General features: G+C 39.8%; 2 protein-coding genes across 3 annotated transcripts in view; one reads left to right on the forward strand and one right to left on the reverse strand.

The window, feature by feature from the left end:
- The window catches only part of NME7 (NME/NM23 family member 7), an 87405-nt gene extending 65907 nt beyond the window's left edge, over nucleotides 1-21498 (forward strand). For both annotated transcript variants that reach the window (XM_060770743.2, XM_060770744.2), the window contains one exon: nucleotides 21217-21498. In XM_060770743.2, coding sequence (XP_060626726.1) covers nucleotides 21217-21249 — 33 coding nt within the window. In that variant the 3' untranslated portion in view covers nucleotides 21250-21498. The remainder of the gene's footprint in view (nucleotides 1-21216) is intronic.
- ATP1B1 (ATPase Na+/K+ transporting subunit beta 1) overlaps nucleotides 21312-24226 on the reverse strand; it is a 36069-nt gene continuing 33154 nt past the window's right edge. Inside the window, exon 6 of the mRNA XM_060770745.2 lies at nucleotides 21312-22710. Coding sequence (XP_060626728.2) covers nucleotides 22444-22710 — 267 coding nt within the window. The 3' untranslated portion in view covers nucleotides 21312-22443. The remainder of the gene's footprint in view (nucleotides 22711-24226) is intronic.

The following is a 24226-nucleotide window of genomic DNA, read 5'->3' on the forward strand; positions in this document are numbered from 1 at the left end:
GGGAATCTAAGGTGATAATAATTATTCTATTATCATACGTGGGTGGTTTTCAAAGTTTTATTTAAATTACTGTTTTAATGGAAAATGTCAAATTTAGTGTCTCAGTGGCAGAAACAAATGAACAAGATGTAGTATGTTTCAGATGGAGTGGCATCTGATTTGAAATATCATAAACCATAGAATTAGAGGAGACTCCAAGGGCCATCCAGTCCAACCCATACAGCACATGACAGCAAATGTAGTGCAGTGATTTTAAAACCAGGAAAATGTGCGTGCAGATGCCCTCTCATCCATGAAGCTTCCCAGGTAACCCCGGGCAACTTGTTATCTCTCATTACAAGTCCCTGGAAGAAAGAGAAAGGTAAAAATCGACTCAATCCTGTATCCTTAGGACAGATGTCTGAGGCTCTCCACTTGAAACCTCCTTCCAGTTAGAAAAGCAGCCAGCAAAAACTCCATTTTACAACTATCTAATAGTGATTCCTTCTATTCCATATTTAATTAGTTTGCAAATCAAAATATCATCAAATGTTTGCTGAAAACAAGATATTTTGTATCCACAGCATTCCCACCATCTACTAAACTCTTGACCTAAACAAAAAACAAATTGTTGTTGGAGCCTCTTGACCTGATCAAAAAACAAATTGTTGTTGGAGTGGATTAAATCCCTGTTCTGGCAGGACTGAAGACTGACAGATCGCAGGTTCGAATCCGGGGAGAGCGCGGATGAGCTCCCTCTATAAGCTCCAGTTCCTCATATGGGGACATGAGACAAGCCTCCCACAAGGATGGTAACATGTTAAAATATCCGGGCGTCCCCTGGGTAACATCCTTGCAGACGTCCAATTCTCTCACACCAGAAGTGACTTGGAGTTTCTCAAATCGCTCCTAACACAACAAAAAAACCTGTGTTGTTGTTGTTGTTGTACGGAGGTGAGGTTAATTGACCTGTAGTTTCCTGGATCTTTTTGTTTTCTTTGTTCTGCTTTGTTTTGTTTTTTGGCCTTTTTTGAAGAGATGGGCAGTATTTGCTTGTCTCCAGATCTCTGGCACCTTACCCTTCATACAAGATTTCTGTGAGTATGTCTGAAGTTCCTTCAATACTCTGGTATTAATCCCCTGTCCCTACCTCAGTAAAGCTATAGCAACTGTACTAGTGTGTTCTCAAAATTCTTCCCCCATTTCATGTGCACTTGTGGCATGCCTAGAGTGTAACAATATTGGTGACAGTTGTTGGGAAATGTTGGGGAGCACTCCTGCTAATATAGTTCATGCGTCATGGAGCGGCAGCTGTTTGGAGCAGGTGGGGAAAGAAAAATCTTATGTAGACAGCCTTACTAAAAGCACCCAATTGGCATCACTCTGCCTGTAAACTGGGCCAGACCATTTAAACCCCGCCCTGTTGTTTTCTCATACAAAAATTACATCAAGAGCTTTCCTTTCGTTTATGTTCTATGGAAATATATGAAATCCATCCATACAGTATATTGGTCTACGGTCATGAGTATTCTGTGATTTTATTTCACACCCACCTTGGCACAAGAGGAATATGCAAACCAATTAATATAATTTTCTCCTTTGAAAAAAATTATGGCAATGTGGTATATTAATTCTGAAGAAAATGAAACCATATGTAAGTTATCTAGATAAGGTGTTGGGATCCCTCATGTACTTTTCCCTTCTTTCAGTGTTGACTAAGGAGAAATTCCTTTATGACGTTTTAATAAAGGATTAGATGATGGGGTAAAGGGAATACTCATTAAATTTTGAAATGACACAAAACTGGGAGGGGTGGCAAACAAGTTGGAAGATAGGAAAAGCATTTCAAAGGATTATTTATTTATTTACCATATTTATGCCCCGCCCTTCTCAATCCCAAAGGTGACTTAAGGAGGCTTTATATATAGGCAACTATTCAATGCCTTAAAACAATATACAATTAAAATAAACATTAAAATTAAAATTAATACACAATAAACATTTAAAAACATTACAATTTCTATTAAAACCACACCATCCATAATAATTAAATGAACTGAAAATGGCAGAAATTAATAAAATTAAATTCAGTAGAGACAAATGCAAAATTCTACATTTAGGCAACAAAAACCAAATACATTGGTGTAGGATGGAATATATACATGGCTCAGCAGTGCTAAATACAAAAAGGACCTTCGAATTAAAATTTTTATTTTATTTTAACAAAAACAAATTATTCCACAATCAAAGTAATAAGCATCTAAGAAAAAAGGAAAGAGAAAGAAGAAAAGAAGTGGGCAGGGGCAAGAAAAAGATACATACTGTACATATATATAGAGAGAGATATGCTAGACTAAAGACTCAGGGATGATAGGATTGCATTCTGTAAATTGTTTGCTGCTGCCTCAAAGAGTCTAGTGGTTTTAAGTTACAGAAGGCTAACTACTGGCTTTTAGGGCCCTTCCACACAGCCATATAACCCAGAATTCCAAGCCAAATAATCCACAATATCTTTTTTGAACTGAATTATCTGAGTCCGTGTTGCCATATAATCTGGTTCAATGTGGATTTTATACAGCATTGTGAAAGGGGCCTAAATTGCAGAGACAATGCTTTGAAACTTCTTGATAGTACGAGTGGTTCAGCAATGAAACAACTACCTACCAAGGTGATTAAGTCTCCTTCTCTGGATATCTCTCTTTTTTTTTCTAAAGGCTAAACAGTTACCTGCCCTTTAGTTCAGGCATGGGAAAACTTTCTAACTTGGGGGCCACATGCTAGCACTCCCTGATAGGAGGACTGGCTGTCTAGTGATGAAAGGAAGGAAGGAAAGAATGGAGGAAGGAAAGAGAGAAGGAAGAAAGAACGAAAGGGGGAAAGGGAAGGATGGAAGGAGAAAGAGGGAGAGAGGAAAAGAGTGAGGAAAGAGGGAAGGAAGGATCAAACGGTGGAAGGGAAGGATGGAAGGAAAAGAGAAGGAAGGAAGGAAGGGATGAAGAGAAGGAAGGAAGGAAAGGAATGATAAAGAAAAGTGAAAAAGACAGAAGGGAAGGAAGGAAGGAAGGAAGGAAGGAGAAAGAAGGAGAGGGGGTAGAAAGAGGGAAGGACGAAAGGGTAAAAGGGAAGGATGGAAGGAGAAAGGGAAGGAGGAAAGAAAAAGAAGAGGAAGGAAAAAGAAAAGGAAGGAAAAACAAAAGGGATGGAAAGAGAGAAGAATGAAAGGGTGGAAGGATGGGAGGGAAAAGGAAATAGAGAGAAGGAAGAAAGGACGAAAGGGTGGAAGGGAAGGAGAAAGAGGGAGGGAAGGAGGAAGGAAAGAGAGAAGGAAGGAAGAATAAGATGGTGAGAGAGAGGAGGGCTGAGAAAAGAGCCCAAGAGTCCGCATCCAGCCCCCAGGCCTGGGTTTACCCATACTTGCTTTATCTGGAGATTCTGCGTAAAGCAAGGGGCTGGATTTAACGGCCCACATGGCACTTTCCAGCTCTATAGCTCTGCAATCATACAGCTGTATGGAATAAAAAGAAAAATGTTTTTCACCACAGGACAGCTCTGCTATAGATTTTATTGAGCCATCTTTAAAAAGAAAACAATTTGTGAGTTTTTCAATTGCACTTCGGACCATTAGATTTCTTAAGAGTCAGTTTACTTCTGCTGTCAGAGTAACCATATTATAATGCCCAGCCTATTAGTGAGAAAAAAATCCTTCATGACAGCCCTTTAATATACACTCTGCAGAAGCTAGATCAGGTATAATGTTGAATTAGCAAAATGGCTACGTACCACTTCCATGGTGAGGAACCATTTGATCAGTGGTTACTTGGATTCCATCCCCAACATGTTTCTTGTTTAAAAGAAAAAGCAAGCCATAGGTGTATGTAAGTTGCTTTGAATGTTTTAGATATATTTAAATCAAGCAGGAATTCATCAATAAATTAATAGAAATACATTTCGGGAATAGTCTTGAGCTTCTGTTGGATTTATCCGTTCTTTGGAGTATTGTCTTAACAATACTCCAAAGTGGACTGTGACTGGAGCAGTGGACTGTGACTGGAGGTCTGGGCCATGGAAAACCTATTGGCTGACCATGGGCAAATCACACACTCTCAGCCTCAGAGCTAGACAAAGGAAAATCATTTTGAACAAATCTTGCTAAGAAAATGGCATGATAGATTTTCCGTAGGGCTGCCAACAGTTGGAAATAACTATAAGTCAATGTCAACATCAATTTTTGTGCCACTATTGGTGCCTCTTGGCCTTCCATCTGTGGCTTTGGCATCACTAATTGATCCTACCAATGCTTGCCATGACATTCATGTTCTGTAGCCTCACAACAGAACATTACTCACATGGTGAGACATATCAGCTTTCTTGTCGTGTGTTCTTTTTCGTTTCCTCTCCTCTTGCCTCCTGGTGCCACGTTCACCTTTGACTCACTCGGGTTATGCTATAATTGCTTCCTTTTTGAAAATATAACCTTCTTTTTTGGTATCTGTCTGCCTGTGAGGTTAAAGATACAGTTCCTTTTACATTTAATGTAACATTCAGTTAATTATGGAAAGGCAGTGTGGCAACAGCACTAAAGGGCTCTGGTGTGGAAGCAATTTTAATTGGAGAAGGTTTACTTATATTCACTGGAAACTAACTTACAAATAAGCTTGAATAGAATTAAGCAGCAAGTTATGTTTGTGTGTATCTTAAGAAAAATCTTAGCCTAGAAGTAGTTGGTAATCATACAGTTGTCCTAATTTTGCTATCATAATTCATTCCAAAGAAGAGGATACTTTTGTCTGTATTTCAGCCTGAATAAATAGAAACAATCTTGGTCCATTTTCCTATGTCCCTCACATTTTATTTTTCAAATAAACAATTGATCATTTCTACAAAGTTACATTATCTCATATGAGATAATTTTTTATCGTTTGTTATCACTCCATCAGTCTTACTATAACTGAACTTCTAAATATTCCCAGAAATCAACAAACTAGAATGGATCCAGAGGAGGGCAATCAAAATGGTCTGAAAACTATGTTCTATGAGGAGTGGTTTTTGGAGCTGGGTATGTTTTGCCTGAAGAAGAGACGGTCAAGAGGAGAAATGATAGTTATATTTAAATGTTTGAAAATATGTCATATTGATGGTGTTTTCTCCAGCTCCAGAGACAAGGACATGGCTATCAACATGTGGGTCCCCTGGTGTTTTTTTTTTTTTTTTTTTTGGCTTACAACTCCCAGAAATTCTAGCCAATCTACCAGTTGTTAGGATTTCTGCCAACCTAGCAGTTCGAAAACATGCAAATATGAGTAGATCAATAGGTACCACTCCGGTGGGAAGGTAATGGCACTCCATGCAGTCATGCTTGCTACATGACCTTGGAGGTGTCTACGGACAAAGCCAGCTCTGGCTTAGAAATGGAGATGAGCAACAATCCCCAGAGTCAGACATGACTGGACTTAATGTCGGGGGAAAACCTTTATCTTTACCTTAGGATTGCTGGGAGTTGAAGGCCAAAACATCTGGGAACCCACAGGTTGAGAACCACTGGACTAGGACATGGAATAATGGATTCAATCTACATGAATAGAGAATCCACCTAAACATTAGGAAGAACTTGCTGACAGTCAGAGCTTTTCGACAGTGGAATCTTTGGGGAAGTAGCCTTCTCTGGAGGCTTTTTAAACAGAGGCTGGGATGACTGTGTATTCCTGCATGGCAGGTATTTAGACTGGATGGTCTTTGGAGTTTTTCCCAGGTCTATGATACTATGATTTTATACTTCTAAAACACTGATAGATGATGCAGAGAGGACTAGAGTAGCACTCCAATACATTCTGTTTGGCACCCTCATGCTTTGGCATTGGAGCAATGTAATATAAGGATATTTTAGGATTGGTTGCTATTTCTTGTCTCAAATGTGGGAGAAATTATAATTCTCCCAGTTCAGGACTCAAGGTGCTGGCAACAATTAAAACAAATATAGCAAAAATGTACCAGATAAAAATATAATTATACTATAAAAACAGGAAGCATTGAAAGAAAAATAGTAAATACAAAATATAAAATATTATACAGGACTTTCCCCTTCTGAGACCTACTGAAAAAATTGTATTTGCCTGCCTGCAGAAAGGTAGCAAGACAGAGCAAAATAGCAAAATAGGAATGTGTTGGGTTTTTTTTAAAAAAAATGTATGATCAGATTATCATTTCTAAAGCTGTATTCAAAGAAGTATCTGATGAAATTTGCTGAGAGCTGATGGCATGGAGGTTTCTGCCCCCAAACAATTGCAGCCCACTCTGAGGCACCAGGCTGACTCATTGCCGAAGTATAGACTACAGAATTTGGAGGATGTCAGCTCATTTTCATGTGACCAAATTACTCAACATAGAAGAACCAGTGCTTTCTCCATCTCTGCCATATAATGATCCCCATTTTGTGTTGTTAATTTTGAGAATGCATGAAAAACACGGGGGGGGGGGGGTTGATTTTGTTTTCTTTGAAACACCCTTCCTTTTAGCCAAAGTTTGAAGCTTGGGCATAGTTAACCAAGGATGTCTTTGCCCCAAGGCTTACAATTTAGATAAAACACAATGCACAAGGAAAGAGGATGGAAGAGTGAGAATTGAGGACGACAAAAAACTACTTTCAGCAGCAGCTGGATTCAAGCATGATGGAAGGGTGCCTGTTCTTCCTCCTCAGAAGTGTGATAAGGCACCCTGAAGACAAAACATTGTTGTGTGCTATCAGGTCGTTTACAGATTTTTCCTGGCAAGATTTGTTCACAGGGTTTGCCTTTGCCTTCCCCTGAGGCTGAAAGAGAGTGTGTTGCCCCAAGGTCTCAAAGTAGGTTTCAAGAGTTTGGACTCATAGCATCATAGACCAATGCTCAAAGCACTATACCATGCTGACTCTCAAAAATGACATTATAACATGGAATTTTAAGGTAATGAAGTATTTAACTTCCTTTTGCTAGAGCTTTTGAGGCCTCTTGAATTAATCAACATTGGCATGTGAGTATGGTTTTGAGGTGACTTAATTTGCTTTGATTGAGTCCAAATCCTGTCACCTCAGTGCTCATGCTTCCATTTTTCTTGCATGCTGACAATTTTCTTTTTCCACCAGAGTACTCATTCACATGCAAGTTTCACATGAGTTAGTGGCCCCTTCGCAAGGGATCCAGGTAGGCTAATTGAGTAACTGGCTACATTGCAGCATGGCTAGAACCCATGTAAAGCCCATCCAACTCAGCAATATGGCAACTATACCTCTCATTTTTCTTCTCATTTTTTCTCATTCCAGCGTTTGTTCTGCCTCTCCTTCTCCTCACACATACCCTGCTCTAGATCTCTGGATAGTAAGATTTCTTTTTGATCTCTCCCATTTCCACCTCATTGGCATATGTATACACCAGTGGTTCCCAACCTGTGGTCCGTGGACCACCAGTGGTCATCAAGAACAGAAATATGGTCATGGCCTCACCATTACTACACAGTTGCCTTGAAACTATGTGGCTATGAGAGCGACTGGTCTCATGAAAGCCTCTTATAGTGTTGTGGCAATGAGGATGTCAGGAGAGGAGAGGCTGATTACCCACAAAAGATTACTACTACCACATCAGCTCTAGATTATTAAGTATGGTTTTCTGTGGGCGAGCAGTTGGCGACTACTGGATGGCATATGTTTTGTATCAGAAACTAGAGCTGATGTGGGCTATCCAATGCAGTTTTCTGAATGAGAACCTCAAATAAACAAACTGAATCTGAAGTTGACCCAAGACCAATTTGTAACCCTTTTGGTACTAATGTTGGAGAGCGGTCTCTGGTCAAAGAGGTCCCTGGTCAAGTGATCCCTGGTCAAAGTGGTAACTGGTCAAGTGGTCCCTGGCCAAAAAAAGGTTGAGAACCACTGGTATACACAAACACAGATATGCATCCTTGAAGTCACTAACAGACAAGGACCTCCACTCATCAGGCATTTTAGCTGGTTTTTTCCCCCAGAAATGAGGATGGGCAGTAATTTGGAAAATAGTCTCGAGACACACACCTTTAGCTTCTCCTTAGTATCCACACCAATTTTCAGGTGGCTAGCCTAATGTTCTTAGCTATATGAGAGAGGAGAGCACTTATATGTCTCTTTTAATGTTATTGGTTTATTGAATTTCCTCTAAAATTGGCGCCCAAGGCTGCTGATAATAATGTTGAATAAAAAAGCAGTTAAAGCAAAAAAAACAAAAAACAAAAACCCAAAGCATAATGTCACCCAATTTTATTGAAATAAATAATGTAATTTATTTTGAATCTCTGAAACAGAATTGTGCTTGTTTGTCTCTTCATTTTCTTTACGTTTATCATACTTCATCATTTATGTTAGCAACATTTGACGATGGTCTATTTGGTTTCACTGGAATGGAAGTCAATTGAATATTAAGAATCTCTTTTAATTAATGTCTGGTGAAAGTTGCTGTTAAAGATGCTGTTGTCTAAATACTGAATGTGAAGTACCACCCACCATGATGAAACATATGTTTTGCTCCCTCATAAGGACGGCTTGTTCTTCTTTGGTATTTGCCTTCATGTTAAAATGAGTAATTTGCAATGAAAGGATGTTTGATACATTAAAAGCACCAATGACTTCATGTGTTGTAGATATAAATATAACTCTTGCAAAGAGGAGTGCATGTAATGGTGGCCCAATTTGAGCATAGTAGTCCATCTAGTCCAATGTGAGAAGTAATTTATCTGGGAATAAGGCACACTGAAATTATTACATAAACTCTTGGAAGATTTGAAAATATGCAGTGTGGGAGAATCTATTCTTTTTGTCTGTTTGGTCTGCAATCCTTTGCCTGCTTACCTGTAAGCTTTCCTGAACGTAAGTAGGACTTTTCAGTAGACCTGTATAAGACTATGCTGAAAGAAGAAATAGAATATTTCATACTTGTGTGTGAAGAAAAGAAAGACCGGCCACCGAGAAAGTGACAGTGCTGTGCAAGCTGTTGCATTCATCAGCATACAAATTGCACCAGATACTTGACATTAGAAAAGTTTTGTTTTTGCTGTATCCATTTAAGTTGACTTTGACTTAGGATTTTCTTGGCAAGACTTTTCAAGAGCGGAATTGGCATTGCCTTCCTGTTACGCTGAGAGAGTGTGCGACTTGTCCAAGGTTACCCAGTGGGTTTTCATGACTGAGTTGGGTTTGCATTCTGGTTTCCCCAAGTCATGCTACAATGCTAAAGCCACTACAATGTGCTCACTTTCAAAAGTTTAAAGATGCTAATTAAAAGCAAGAATGATCATTACTAAGAACTCTTTTCTCTATGCTGGGGCAGCCCAATTTTTGAACACCTGCCAAGTTGTGCTGTTCTACCCACACTTCCACCAAGGCAAGCTGTTTAGTTGGCATCCTGGAGTGAGCTGGTGTCTCTGCCTTGTGGTTTTTCTGTTCAGTGTGTTTCCCACTCACTGGCTTTTCTCATTTCCTTATTAAGCAAGAGCCTTGTAGCTCTCAGCAGGGAAGAATCTGTGCCGGGGGTGTAGACACAGGAGGGAATGAGGACTTTCCCCCAACAAATAAGAATTCTTTCCTTTCCTCATGAAATTTCCCCGCAATCACCACTTTTCTAGAATTATGGAAAGTGAGTTGTTGGAAACATTTCACAACTAGAACTCTGATCCTTGCTGTGTTCACCACATTCTCTTGGTAACTTTGCCTGTCCCTTTACTTTGAATGCCTAAACTCTGTCTCAATTTAGGCTCCACCAAAGTTTTAAGTTATGGCAATACTGGAAATGTAAGGACTGAAGAGGTATTCCCGGGGGGAGGGGGTGTTTTATTTTGTGGAGCAGTGCTTTAGCTTTGTCCACCCCTTACTTATACCACCATCATAAGGTACTTGTGACATGATTTATAGAAGCATAGAATCATAGAGTTGGAAGACACCTTGTGGGCTATCCAGTCCAACCCCTTGCCAAGAAGTGGGAAATTACATTCAAAACACCCCCTATATTCAATGCTCCCCCGACAATAGGCTATCTATATACATAACCAGAACTAACCTGTTTCCCCCAAAATAAGACATACCCATAAAATAAGCCGTAGCAGGATTTCTAAGCATTTGCGCAATATAAGCCATACCCTGAAAATAAGACATAGTGATAGGCGTGGCTATGCAGTGTACAAGGTCCGCTCCCCCCTTCAGGTCCCAGTTATTCTCTGTGTGCTGCAAGCGGAGGGATAGAGGGAGACATAGTGAGTGAAAGTAAAAGTCTCCTCAGTGAAGTGAGGAGCAGGACGTGTGTCCTCAGGGGGAAGAAGTAAAGTTGTGACTGCCGTTTTACTCACACTGTGGGTCTCTTTCCTCCAGCACTGACCATCAACCGTCTGTGGGTCTCTCTCACCCCACACAAAAACAAGCTGCTGCTCCCCAGCTCTAACCAGCAAAATGTTGTCTGTGGGTGTCTCCCACTCCACACAGACACCAGCAGTCTGCTACTGAACCCAAAGAGTTCATCCCATAAATGCAGAATGTTGTACCATACTGAATAAAAATAAGACATCCCCTGAAAATAAGCCATAGTATGTCTTCAGGAGAAAAATAAATATAAGACAGTGTCTTATTTTCAGGAAAACATGATATTTATATTTACCCCTTGAATTTTAAAATGTAATGTGCACTACTACCTATCTTTATTTCCTTTTTAGTAATTTCAAAACACCTGTTTAAAACAAAAGAAAATTGCCTATTTTTTTAAAAAAACGAAACCCCTCAAAATATGTGTTCTTTCCCCAGTCTGGGTATTTGGTTTACAAGAAACAAATCTGCTTTACCATCTTGATGCCCAGCCCTGGAGACTTTGGGTCTTTGAAAGGACAAGTGGACTCCAACAAGAAATCCCAGCAGTTCTCTGGACTGTTACAATCTACAGTTCCTTTTTCTTTTAATAAATCAAGGCCATGTGTAAAATAGTTTCAAACGAGACACCTGTTTTATAGAGTTCTAGCCTACTTTGTCATTTATGTGGGTTTTGCCTATACTTTTATTTTTTCTCCCAGGCGAATATGGCCTGTGCATATTTACCTGGCAAAAGCTCAATTGAAGTCACTGGAATAGATTTCTTGACAGCCTTGGATAATACTGAGCTGTGAGAGAAGTTGCAGGAAATAGCACATAAAATGCTGTTGATAGAAGAGGATCACATTGTCTCTCTCATGGTTTGGGCTGGACTTGGCTTGAAAAATAGAACTCAATGAGACCAGAGGAGCTGTACCTTTGCTTCCCTTCTACTGAAGCCTTGCATAGTAAATAAGAAATGGCACTTAAAAGTAAAGTATTTTTTACAAGCAGCGTATGATATAACAAGGTCTTCTAAGTGGAAAGAAATTATAATGCTTATGAAATTGAAATTGAAATTTAAAAGTCTTTCTGATCCTGGCCAACATAGCCCACTTTGAAAGTGAGTTTGCTATTTGGTTCCCTACTAATTCTAATCAAATTAGGGACTTGTCAGATTTACAGGATGGTCACCATCTTATTTTATTTGTTACACATTGCCTCTGTTTTGTCTGTTTCGATTGCATGTCTGATCTTTCATTGATTATGTATAACCTCCTCTGGGAGTCTATTTAAAGCTGAGGAGCAGCATATGAATGCTATCAATCAATTGGTCGATCAGTGACTGAGCAAATAAAAATTCCAGATATTTCTGTCTGCACCTTCAAGTGCTAGCATGAGTTTTGTGAATTAAAGGAGAGGGAGCATGCATTTATTTCATGCCTCTAAGGGTGCTAGGATTCTTGGGGCCATGTGCAACTAATAAAATAAGATGTTGACCATCCTGTAAATCTGACAGGTCTCTAACTTGATTAGAATTATAACATTTGAGATAAAAGAAAGAATCACAAAATGCAGCCTTGTTAAAAGATAGCAGTGTGGATCTTTTTTGCATTGCACTGCATTTCTCTTTGATATAAAAGCAACTGCGTGTAAATGAGTAACTACGCAAAGAATCAAATGGCCAAAAAGTTCAGTTTTCTTTTTTTCTTTTTTTGCATTTGGTGTGTCACGTTGAATTCAATGGGGCTCACTAGGTAAACGCAGGTGTGGGATTACAGGTGGAGTTACATATTAACTACAGAGGGATTAAGCAAACCAGCCATTGAGCGGTTTGGAACCTGCTCTTCATTTTCCCAGAACACTGGCACTTGTAAAACAGGAGCCTCAATCATCCAAAGCTCCAATGAACTGCTTGTCACTGGGCTCTTCCTTCCTCGCCACATTTCCTTTCTCAGTAGCCTTTCAAGAATTCATAAGAGGGCCTTTGTTTCTCCCAGTCATCTGCTGATGGGGCAATGCCACCTTTCATTAGCGGTCCAAAATAACGGCATAATCCCGTGAAAGATGCTTTAAATGCTCCACAAAAAGGGAAAACATGCCAAAGGCTAGCAATAGCAAGAGACACAGTCTGGCTGTCCTCCTGATACTGTGCCGGTCAGTTCTTCAAGTTACAGTACTTAGGAACACTTACTTTTTGCTCTCTCCTCCATTTTTGTGGGAAATCTAGGAGACAGCTCAAACTTGTTTTAATACCAGTGTCATACTAATTGCTGCGATAGTTTTGCTGCTGCTACTTTTATTTGTTTGGGTTTTTTTGTGCCTTAATGATGATTGTGGTTATTGCTTTACATAGACTCTGTTTGATATTTACTGAGCACAGATTTATAGACTGATTCTAAAAGGAAGTTACGAATGGATGGGAGTTTTTCAAAAGTGAAATACTCAAGGTGCAATTGCAAACAGTGCCAACAAAGAGAGAAAAATAAGACAAGTGCAAAGAAGCCAGAATGGATGTCCAAAGAACTTGTAACTGGGCTAAGACTCTTTTGACATGCACAAGAAGTGGAAAAGGGGAGAAATCACCAAAGAAGAATTCAAACAAATAACTAACTCCTGTAGGGAAAAGGTTTGCAAGGCTAAAGCACAAAATGAGCTCAGGCTTGCCAGGGATATTAAAAACAATAAAAAGGGCTTCTTTCCTTACATCGGTAGAAAAAGGAAGAACAAGGAGGCGATAGGGCCTCTGTGAGAAGATGACAGGGATAGGGAAAAGACAGAACTACTCGGTGTCTTCTTTGCCTCGGGGCTTCTCACAAAAAGAAAGCCATCCTCAACCTCAGCTACATGGAATAGATGAAGGATTAGGTGAAATCTAATCCCAAATAGGGAAACAAGTCATCCAGGAATACCTGGCTGCTCTAAACGAATTCAAGTCCCCAGAGCCAGATCAACTACATCCAAGAGTATTGAAGGAACTAGTGCAAGTGTGTCTCTGAATACCACTCACTTGGGATCATGAATGGGAAGCAGCTCTTGATTTTACACTCTATCAGAGTTTGGAAAAGGAAGTAAACTTTGGGATTTCCTGGCCAGCATGTAATCTAGAAATATAACTTCTGAGTTCTAGATCTGCTTGTGGGCATCTGGTTAACCACTATAGGTACAGAATGCTGGACTAGATCTCATCTAGTAAGACTCTTACATGTTCTGCTCCCTAATAGTGTTTATTTGGGCATTGTAACAGATCTGTCTGAACCCAGTCTTTAAAGTGATTGTAACTATCATGATTCAAATTCGTAGAAACTCTGAGACCTTTTTGTGCACTCAATGCATTTTTTAAACTTGTCTGCCCGCTTTTCTCACCCCTGACTGTCTTTCTTGTAAATGTCTATTTCATATAGCCATGCAGGTCAAATTCTACCAAGTGAAGCAAATTGTTTCTTATATATTTGAAGTGCTTTCTCAAATACTTTGTATGAGGTTAGCAATAGTGCTGGCATTTTTCAGATTAGCAATGTGCTGAAGATTCAGATTAGCAATGTGTTGCAACAAAATGCAGATTAGCAACTACACTTTGTTGCTTTGGGACAGATGCACATTTTGGAGATTTAAAAAAATTAAAATACATACAAATTTTCTACATTTGTAAAATAGATTAAAATTAGCTAGAATTAATTAAACTAAGTAAAAGAGAAAGGATTCCCTTTTTTCATGTCAGGAGCAGCTTGAGAAACTGCAAGTTGCTTCTGGTATGAGAGAATTGACTGTCGGCAAGGACACTGCCCAGGGGATGCCCAGATGATTTACCATCCTGTGGGAAACTTCTCTCATGTCCCCGCATGGGAAGCTGGAGCTGACAGAGGGAGCTCATCTGCACTCTCCCCGGATTTGAACCTCCGACCTGTCGGTTTTAAGTCCTGCCAGCATAAGGGTTTAACCTATTGTGCCACCAGGGTTTCCCCTTGACATTTAGTCGAGTTGTCTCCGACTCTGAGGGTTGATGCTCATCTCCATTTCTAAGCCGAAGAGCCGGCATTGTCAGTAGATGCCTCCAAGATTTGGCCGGCATGTCTGCGTGGAGCCCCATTACCTTCCCACTAGAGCTGTACCTATTGATCTCACATTTGCATGTTTTTGCACTGCTAGATTGACAGAAGTTAAACTAATTAAACTATTTTAAATTAAATTTTCACTAAAATTATCTCCATTATTTTATAATGCAGTCCAGGCTTGGTTTTTTAAAATTATTTATATAAAAGGAAGTCCCGTTGTCCTATTAATTCATTTTTTTCACTGAATATGGTGCATTTAGTTCTGGGTATCTATCAGCTAGCTTAAAGGAGGGAGCACAGAAAGGACTGCTGTAACTCACTTAGACCCAAGAGATGGATTAAATCAGTGGTTCTCAACCTGGGGTCTCCACATGTTTTTGGCCTACAATTCCCAGAAATCCCAGCCAGTTTACCAGCTGTTAGGATTTCTGGGAGTTGTAGGCCAAAAACATCTGGGACCCCAGGTTGAGAAACACTGGATTAGATGCTGGGGGATCCACTGGTTGGAGATGGATGTTATAGTTGCAGTGTGGGTAGAACTACTTTCAGCTCTAGGATGTCTAAGAAGAAAAGAGTGAAATGCTTTGGAGCAGATAGGCTCTCTTATGAAGTATGGCTATCCTGGGTGGATAAGGGCAATGACTCTTTTCTTTTAGAGCTGCCTTAGATAATCAGGTGTTGAATTTGAACCAAGAACTTGATAACAGACAAGTGCAGAACAATCTCCAAACTGGCTTTAGGCATATATTTTTTGTTTTACCTTCAGAGGTGGTACATACTACTGTTTTAAACTGTCCCCAAAATTTGTTTCCTGTTTCTAATTCAATCAGTGCTTTTGTTCTTCGTGAGAATTGCTAATAGTGAAATTTCACCAGTTGGGTAAGGATTTCTCCCCAGTATTTCCTGCATTTCACTTGCCTGAAGTGCTGGCTTGTCCTTTGAATCTTACATCTGACCTCTCACAAGGCACACACTGTTCAGGGGATCATTGCATGTACTTCTGGTATGTACAGACTTCGGTAAAAGGTTTTATTATGAATTGCACAAGAAGTATGTGAACTCGCCAGTAAGTAGAAAGTATGGAAAGGTCACAAGTACATTGCCAGTCAAGCAACTTAAGTATTCTTCTAAGTGAGATGATGATGTGAGGGGAAGTTGTTAATTTTTGCATAGATATGGAGAGCAGGAAGCAAATACTTCATATATCAGCTACAAGGATTTGGATGAAACTGGTTGTGTTAGGTGCCTGATACATAGTGGGACATAGTGTGTCAAAAAAAAAAAAAACAACCTAGGTTGAGTTTCTTTGATTGCAAAACTAACTTCAGATCCTGATCTTTGAAAATTACTAATTATTATACTGTGCCTGACAGTTGCTATTTATTAAAAGGCAGGAAATTACTAACTCTTGTCTTTGAGATGTTCTTTTGTTCCAACTCTAATCAGCTCCAGCCAGCATGGTGAGGGACAAGGATGATTTACAGCTAGCCACTATGGTTATCTATTTGGTTCCACTGCCTTGTTGTTGTTGTAGTTGTGGTTGCTGTTGTTATTGTTGTATGCCTTCAAATAATTTCTGACTTATGGGGACCCAAAGATTTTCTTGTCTCCCCTTTGGGGAGAGAGGGTAGGCTATAAATAAATAAATACATTATTATTATTATTATTATTATTATTATTATTATTATTATTATTATTATTATGGAGCTCCCGCTGGCACATTGAGTTAAACCCTTGTGCCGGCAGGACTGAAGGCCAACAGGTCGGAGGCTTGAATCTGGGGAGAGTGCAGATGAGCTCCCTCTGTCAGCTCCAGCTCCCCGTGCGGGGACATAAGAGAAGCCTCCCACAAGGATAGTAAAACATCAAAACATCCAGGCATCCCCTGGACAGTGTCCTTGCAGACAGTAAATTCTCTCACACCAGAAGCGAACTGCAGTTTCTCAAGTCGCCCCTGACACAAAATTATGATGATGATGATTATTATTATTATTATCCAGTGGTTTTACATTTGCCTTCCTCTGAGGCTGAAAAAATGTGACTTGTCCAAGATTACAGAGTGGGATTCCATGGGTGAGAATGGATTCAACTCTGGTCTCCAGAGTTGTTGTGCAGTGCACAAACCCCTACACCACATTGGCTCTTATATACAGCCTAGAGTTTGTAAAAAACAAACAAAACAAAACCCTATAGTGAATCCAGTTTCAAAGTATATCTGCATTCTGAGTGGTTAGATTGAGGACAGGATTTTCTGATTCACATGAGAGAAATTGCAAGACCAAATCCTGGTAGCTCTGGAGGACAATGACCTTCCTCAACCAGTGATATACAGGTGCGGCAGCATAACTTCCTTTTTTTAAATGCGTGCCATTCAGTTGGTTGAAGACGTAGCGGAGCACTAGTGGTCTCGTTCGAGAGGCGGAACTATAAAGCTTTGTCCTGACACAGTTCAGTCGCCATCATGTGTTGGAACAGTGAGGAGCGTGCTTTTGTCGTTGAGGCCTCCTTTTCGAGCAGATGTTCTGTGATCGCAACCCAGTGCGTCTTTCGTATTCGCTTTAATTTAGCCCTATTGGCCCCTGTCCCGGACCGGAAATCAATTGTGACGCGGGTCACTACATTCAGTCAAACTACAAGTGCGACCAGACGAAGAACTGGAGTCCCTCAGCCCATTAGATCACCTGAGAACATTCAGGCAGTGAGAGCTTCAGTGTTGCGATCGCCACGGCATTCTGCGCTCAAACATGCGTCTGCCTTTTGACTTTCCAATCGTTCTGTGAGGAGAATTCTTCATGATGATCTTCATTTCCATCCTTACAAGATGGCAATTGTGCAGGAACTTTCTGAACGTGACTTCAATTCTCGGAGGAACGCGTGTGAGGTTCTTCTTGAAGTCGTTCCTGAGGACGCTATTGTTTTTTTTAAATGATGAAGCCCATTTTCATTTGTGTGGATCCCTCAACAAACAAAACATGCACTACTGGGCTGACAACAATCCTTGAGAATTGCATCAAAGGCCTTTGCATTCACCTAAAATCACAATGTGGTGTGCAATTTCCTCAGCTGGAAATATTGGTCCCTGGTTCTTTGAAGAAAATGGAAGTTGCAGTGACAGTGAATTCGGACCGGTATGTAAACATGTTCCTTTTTTCCCCACGGCTAGATGGGTTGGACTTAGGGGACATTTGGTTCCAACAAGACGGTGCAACTGCACACACTTCAAGAGCATCGATGACTGTTTTGAGGGAACACTTCCAAGAGCACCTCATCTCAATTAGGGGGGATTTGGAGTGGTCGGCCCGCTCTCCAGATTTGGCCCCTTGTGATTTTTTTCTATGGGTTTTTTTTTTTTTGAAATCCCATGTTTATGTGAACCGTCCAAGGGCCCTACAAGATTTGAAGACCAACATCCAGGAAGAAATTGCCAACATAATGCCTGCTATTCTGGCAAGAATCATGACAAACACCAGAAATCAGTTTACTCAGTGTATGGAGAATGTGGGATGTCACCTACCTAATTTGATCTTCAAAACTACGTAAAACAAAACTTTAGGTATGTGCCTACATTATAAAAAAAATCTGATTCATACAATGGGTTTTATTAAGTTTTGAAAAGGAAGTTATGCTGCTTCACCCTGTATATTGGCCAGTTTCACTTTAGAGCAGGCAGGTGCATCCTGTCCCTCCAGGTATTTTGGATTTCAGTTCCCAATATTCATACTATTGCACAAACTGGCTAGAGCTTCAGGGAGTTGAAGTCCCAAACACCTGGAAGGCAACAAGTTGTGCAGGCCTGATGTAGAGGTTCCATCTCTTGGTCTAGACCAGTGGCTCTCAACCAGTGGGTCCCCAGGTGTTTTGGCCTGCAACATCCAAAAATCCCAGCTGGTTTGCCAGCTGTTAGGATTTCTGGGGGTTGAAGGCTAAAACATCTGGGGACCCACAGGTTGAGAACCACTGGCTTAGATAGGAAGCAGACAGTCTGTGAGGGCCAGGCATACTGCTCCATGTTTTTTTTGGAGGAAGAACAGAATACAGTTTTCATGTTTGCTGGTAATTTTTTAAATAGGCACTTGCATTGAGACTTATTTGAGAATCCAGCCTGAAAGGAATCCATCCTCTTTGTCTTCTGTGTATCATTTTTTCAAAAGTGGAAACTGTGCTGTTTCCCGTAACTGCATGTGAGAAGAATGTATGAAGAGCAAATCTTTTTTCCTTTATCTAAAACTTGTTCTAGACTTTGATGTTTCACAGTACTTCTGAGGGACTTTAGACAGTGCAATTAAAAAAATCAGCTAGATGGATTGAATACAATGTTTGGATCCTAGCCAAAACACGCCTCCTTTTCCAGAGGAGTTCTGTTGGCGGGAGGTATGTAACCTGTATTGCAGCTTGTAGAACATCATGACCTCTCTGCAGCCAGCCCTGGGTATTAGGAATGTGTGTGCAGAGCTCGCTCACTTCCAGTTTTTTTTTTCCAGAGGAGGTGAAGAGATGCCTAAATCATAACTGGCTACAGTCAGAATGTCTTGTGAACTAGAAGATAAATTAGAAGATAATTCAAGTTAGAATTATCTTCTAACTTGAACTGCAGCCTGGATCATAGGCATATCCTTCCCCACTTCCTCTTGGATGTAGAAATAACAACAAATCAAGAATCTGAGTAGTTTGAATTACAATCCCTGTACCATTTCCATAGGAGGTAAAGCCTGATCCTTGAGCAAGAACTGTTCCCTTCCCTTCTTAGCTATTAAATGCTTATCTAATGCTTGCCATGTGAGGTTGATTTACTCTTTTAGGGTTTTTTCCCCCCTGGAATCATCACAGAAAAATAGGAACTGGAGAGTCATATGGTGAATTACAAATGGTGTACGAAGATACCCAATTTACTCAACTCTAATGCTCACCTTTCTCTGCTAAATTACCTCTCCAAAATTAGGGTGTGTGTTAGATTTGCATAATATGGTAATCTTAGTGCTGAGCTGAGGCAAAAGGGGAAAGCTGTTTCAGGAACACTTGGAGGGACATAATCTCTAATTTAATTGTCATGACTCAATGCAATGCAATCTTGAGATTTGTAATTTGGTGAGGTATCAGCATTCTTTGGCAGCGGGGGCTCAAGACCTTGTAAAATGACAGCTCCCATGACTCCATAGCATTGAGCCAGGGCCATTGAAGAGGATTCATTCTATAGCAAAGGTCCTCAAACTTTTTAAACAGAGAGCCAGGTCACAGTCCCTCAAATGGTTGGAGGACTGGATTATAATTTGGAGAAAAAAATGAATGAATTCCTATGCACACTGCACATATCTTATTTGTAGTGCAAAAACACTTAAAAACAATACAATAATTAAAATGAAAAACAATTTTAACAAATATATATGTGGGCCTGCTTTTGGCTGATGAGATAGGATTGTTGTTGTGTGCTTTCAAGTCATTTCAGACTTAGGTTGACCTTGAGCAAGGGCCAGATAAATGACCTTAGAGGCCCATATCCGGCCCTCGGGCCATAGTTTGGGGACCCCTGTTCTACATCATAGATGCACTCCAAAGTTTTGTTTTTGAAGAAGGAATTCTAAGCATGCAGCAACAGTAACTGACAAATTGCAAAGAGTGCATATTTTCCTGCTGTGCATTACATTCAGCAGCAAACAACTTTTGGTTCCAGGGTTTTGAAAATTGAGGTGTGCATTAGATTCAGTGCCACATTAGACTCAAATACACTAATATTCTTGGCTGCAGGGAACCATTGAATCTGTAGTTGTAAGTTCTCTTTCGTATGCAAGAGAGTGTGTATCTCTATCTTCACTTTCATGAGAGAAGTTTCCCACAGGATGGTAAAACATCCGGGCGTCCCCTGGGCAACGACCTTGCAGACGGCCAATTCTCTCACACCAGTTTCTCAAGTTGCTCCTGACATAAAAAAAAAAAATCTTCACTTTCAACACTGGGAGATGTTAATTGAAGACCTAACAGAAATGATATTCTTGTATCTTGCAGCTGCATGAAAGCCCTGTTCACAGCGGCTGGGCTTAAGGCTATCATCTGCAACATTGTATTATTTCTGAGGGTCAAACTCAGAATTTATCTTCCTAACTGTACAACTTACAAATTAAAACTACAAGCTCATTAATGTTCAACTAGAACTCACAGTAGATTCATTGTTACCTAATTCTTCTGTCGCTTCTTCCTTCTTGCATTAAACTTGAATAAGAACAGGAATTGGTTTACAAAGAAGCAAGGTAAGTGATACATTTGATAGGTCCTGTCTTTCAGCATACTTCAGAGGCATCTGCCATCACAGGAAACAGTAGAATCTATGTATTCTAGTAGTGTCAGGCACTCCTCGCATGCTTTAAGGAAGTTTACCAACTTTTCAGCATTGCCAATCACTGGTTTACACATACTTCCAAGCTGCCCTTTGCAAAGGTAAATTTAGAAAGGAAGTAGGTAGAAGGGCAGATCGGGAACACCAACAAGTGTGCCAATATTCTAAGCTTTCTTAGAGAATGAATAACATCAACTTGATTTTTCTAAATTTTCTCAGAAAATTAGATTGGCGAAAATACCTGGAGAAACCAGAGAAAGTTCATATCACTACTATGAAATCAGCACTTATTCTATGATTTCGTGAAAAAGATTGGAAGCATACAGCTAGCAGAAGAAACACTATTGTGTGTTCTGAAGTTGATGATTTGCCACAGGCCATGTTTGATCTGGCTTCAGAACTGTGCGCATGAAGCACTAGGGAAATATTTTAACAGTTTTTTGAAATTGCAATTCTACCAAGGCCGCTATCGAAGTAATTTCCTGTAATGTAAAAGGTGGTTTTCTTTTGTTTTTCATTTTTTGCAGGTCCAATATTTTTTTAACATCTTGGACAAGTAACCAGTGGATGCTGCAAGACAAGGCATAAGCTGCTTTCAAAAGACAAGCCACAGGATGGGAGATGTGTGTTTATTCATTTATTGTCCAATGTTTTTAACCTGACTGAAATACAAGATCAACAAGAGCACTGTACTCCTGGCTATTACATATGTTAGAACATAGAGTTTGCACTTTAGACAACATTTAACACCAGTTGATGGGTAACTGCATTGCTTCTCATAAAGTTCAAAATAAAGATTTATTTTCAAACATGTGGCTTTGGTTTATTTTTATACATTACACTTTTCTTCTTGCAGAAAAAATAAAATTGTACAACTGCATAAATATAAAATTCTTCCACCATGAAAATGGTTAAAACATTCAATAAAGACAGCACCACAGCGTCATGATGCCTCTAGCAGGAAAAGAAAAAGAAAATATACAAGGCAAAATAGTCCCATCACTGATGAAAGTGGTGGGCTGACTCAGGACTCTCACACAGCTTCAAAACATACTGAAGGAGCAGGGGGATGAAGAGAGAAAGACACCATTCGCTACAAAGCACAGTACACAGTCACCTATTCTCCTTAGCTTTGCTTCAAAGTCAAGGTAATTTTCCCTGCCACCACACTAAAAAAAGTCCTAAGACTACAGAAAACAAAAGGCTTTATGGAGTGCTGCTGAATAATCTCACAAGTGGGCCTTTACCTTTTGAAAATGAACCAAAAACAAATAGACAAATTAAAAGTACCATGCCAGTTTTAGTCCCACTGAGTATTTACACCTTGGACAGCAAATCTTTGCTCACAGAAAGTAGAAAACAGGTACAATAATACATGGCTTGAAAAATGACCAGAGTAATGCACCTATAGTACTGTACACTAAATAAAATTCACAAGGCAGCAATACTTAGGGGGGCAGAAACACTGCTTACTACAAGTCAGTTATGGAATCATACTTTACAGTAGAAATGGGCATGTCCCAAGGCTCAATTCTGTTTTTCATCATTTACAGTAGAATAAATATCTTTGTCACTATTGCTACACTTTTAAGTTTACATTCTAACCTAGTTAAATGCAGAAAGCTAGTGTAAAGCATATAGATTACGTGTAGGTCCCATACGTATGACAGTTTTGTTCAAGACTAGTAGGTTTTTGTCTTTTTTTTATACTTTTTAAATGGCTAAGAGGAAAAGGGAGAAAAAACTGCTTGCAATCAGCTGCTTTTTATGTCAAATTTCATATCAAAACGTCCCTGGAAACGATCTTTGTCACTGTAGTAGATGTTCTCAGCATAGGACTTGCACTCGATACGCAGCTCCGTATCAAAGGTCAGGTTGGTAAACTGCACTGCTATAAGGGGCTGGAGGTATTTGGGCTGGAGGAGCTTGCCATAATACGGGTAGTATTGTAGAGGAAAGCCACCATAACCAGCCATGCCATAGTATTCCACGGGGCCAATTTTGTCAAGATCTTCCTCTTTCTGAAGGAATAAATGAGAGAGAGAGAGAGAGAGAGAGAGAGGTCACTTGCAAATATCACATTGGACTCAATATACCACATTTTCGAAGGCCTGTTTTATGTTTATTACTCGAACTTGGTACTTTCACATTGAATGGCACTGCATTTTAGTAGCAGAATTTAGTAACTTCCATCTGTGGAGTGAGTTGGGAAAAGCAATGTGTCCATAGGCTGAAATTGCCTAGGAGTTTCTTCTTAGAGACCACAAGTTTCAAAGACAACCACTCAATTTGCTTTAATGCAGTATAATTGAGTGTTTTGAGATCCTCCCACACACCAGCATTTGTTTAAATGGGTTTTGGGTGACTAACTTCAACAAGGGTGCTTGGAAATTTCAAAAGCTACAGGCCTGTCTAGAGACACTAGCTACGATACCAAAATAAGCCTCCATGGTTTATGCCTCCTAATAACAGGAGTTCCTACAAACAGTGGCAGAAATGTAGTTCTTTTTAATGCTTTCCTTATATGAGCTTAGAAAAGTTATTTTCATGACTATAACTTCCAGAATCCTCTTGCCAGTCTAGCCATCGGTGGTGGCTAGAAAGGGGGCAGGGTGCTAGCCAACCACACTGACTATGAGGATTCTGGGAGCTGTAGTTAGAGCCCAAAGCCCAAGTGAACACAGATACTGCATACACTGAATCAAGGGAAACTAGCCAATGTTTATGTAAGTTGAGTTCTATGGATTCAGTGAGTGTATAAAGTTGGAATTAACAATTTAGGCTGAAAAAACTTTTCCAAATTATGTTCCTTGTAAGATTCCAAAAAAACAAAACAAAAAACCAACTTTGCAGTTACTGATGGGAAGCAGGAAGCTGGCCCTGTAGTCTGACCTAAGCATAAAACCACACCAAGAACCATGCTGGATCAGATTAAAAAAAAAACTACCTAGCATTTTGTTTCTTGATATCCAGCCAAATGGCTCTTGGGACAACTGTAGTGATTATGGTAGAGATGAACACAGTATATTTAGTGCTCTCCAATTAGCACTGGACATGGAAAAGAGAGATTGTATGGAAGCTTTTTAAACTTACTAAAGGGCATTCTGTCATGATAGGAGTTGTCCTCACTTCTGATACAAAGTCTCATCCTCCAGCAGTAAAAAACAAAACAAAAACTTGGGCTCTTTCTATTGGGAGTTATTTGAGGCTCTACTTTTAGAAAGGAACCAACAGCTGCATTATACTGATAGTGATATTGCTTTGCTGGGCCAAGAGACTAATTCAAAGCAAGTAAAATAATAGGGTGGTAAGAGAGGCTATTCAAAAAGAATTGTGCACACAAAACAAATAAAAGAGGCATCAACCAAATATTCTTATTGAGCAATTCCCATTCATTTCAGTAGGGTTTGAATTCTGTAAAGGTAAGTGCTTAAGATGCAAGCAGCAGATAACCCTAAGCCCACTGATTAAATCAGAGCTTGGAACATTATACCTGGAGTCCTTTTTGGTAGTTGCAAGATCAAGATCATAAGATGG

This window comes from Anolis sagrei, chromosome 3, assembly GCF_037176765.1.
Source record: "Anolis sagrei isolate rAnoSag1 chromosome 3, rAnoSag1.mat, whole genome shotgun sequence".
Classification (NCBI taxonomy): Eukaryota; Metazoa; Chordata; class Lepidosauria; order Squamata; family Dactyloidae; genus Anolis; species Anolis sagrei.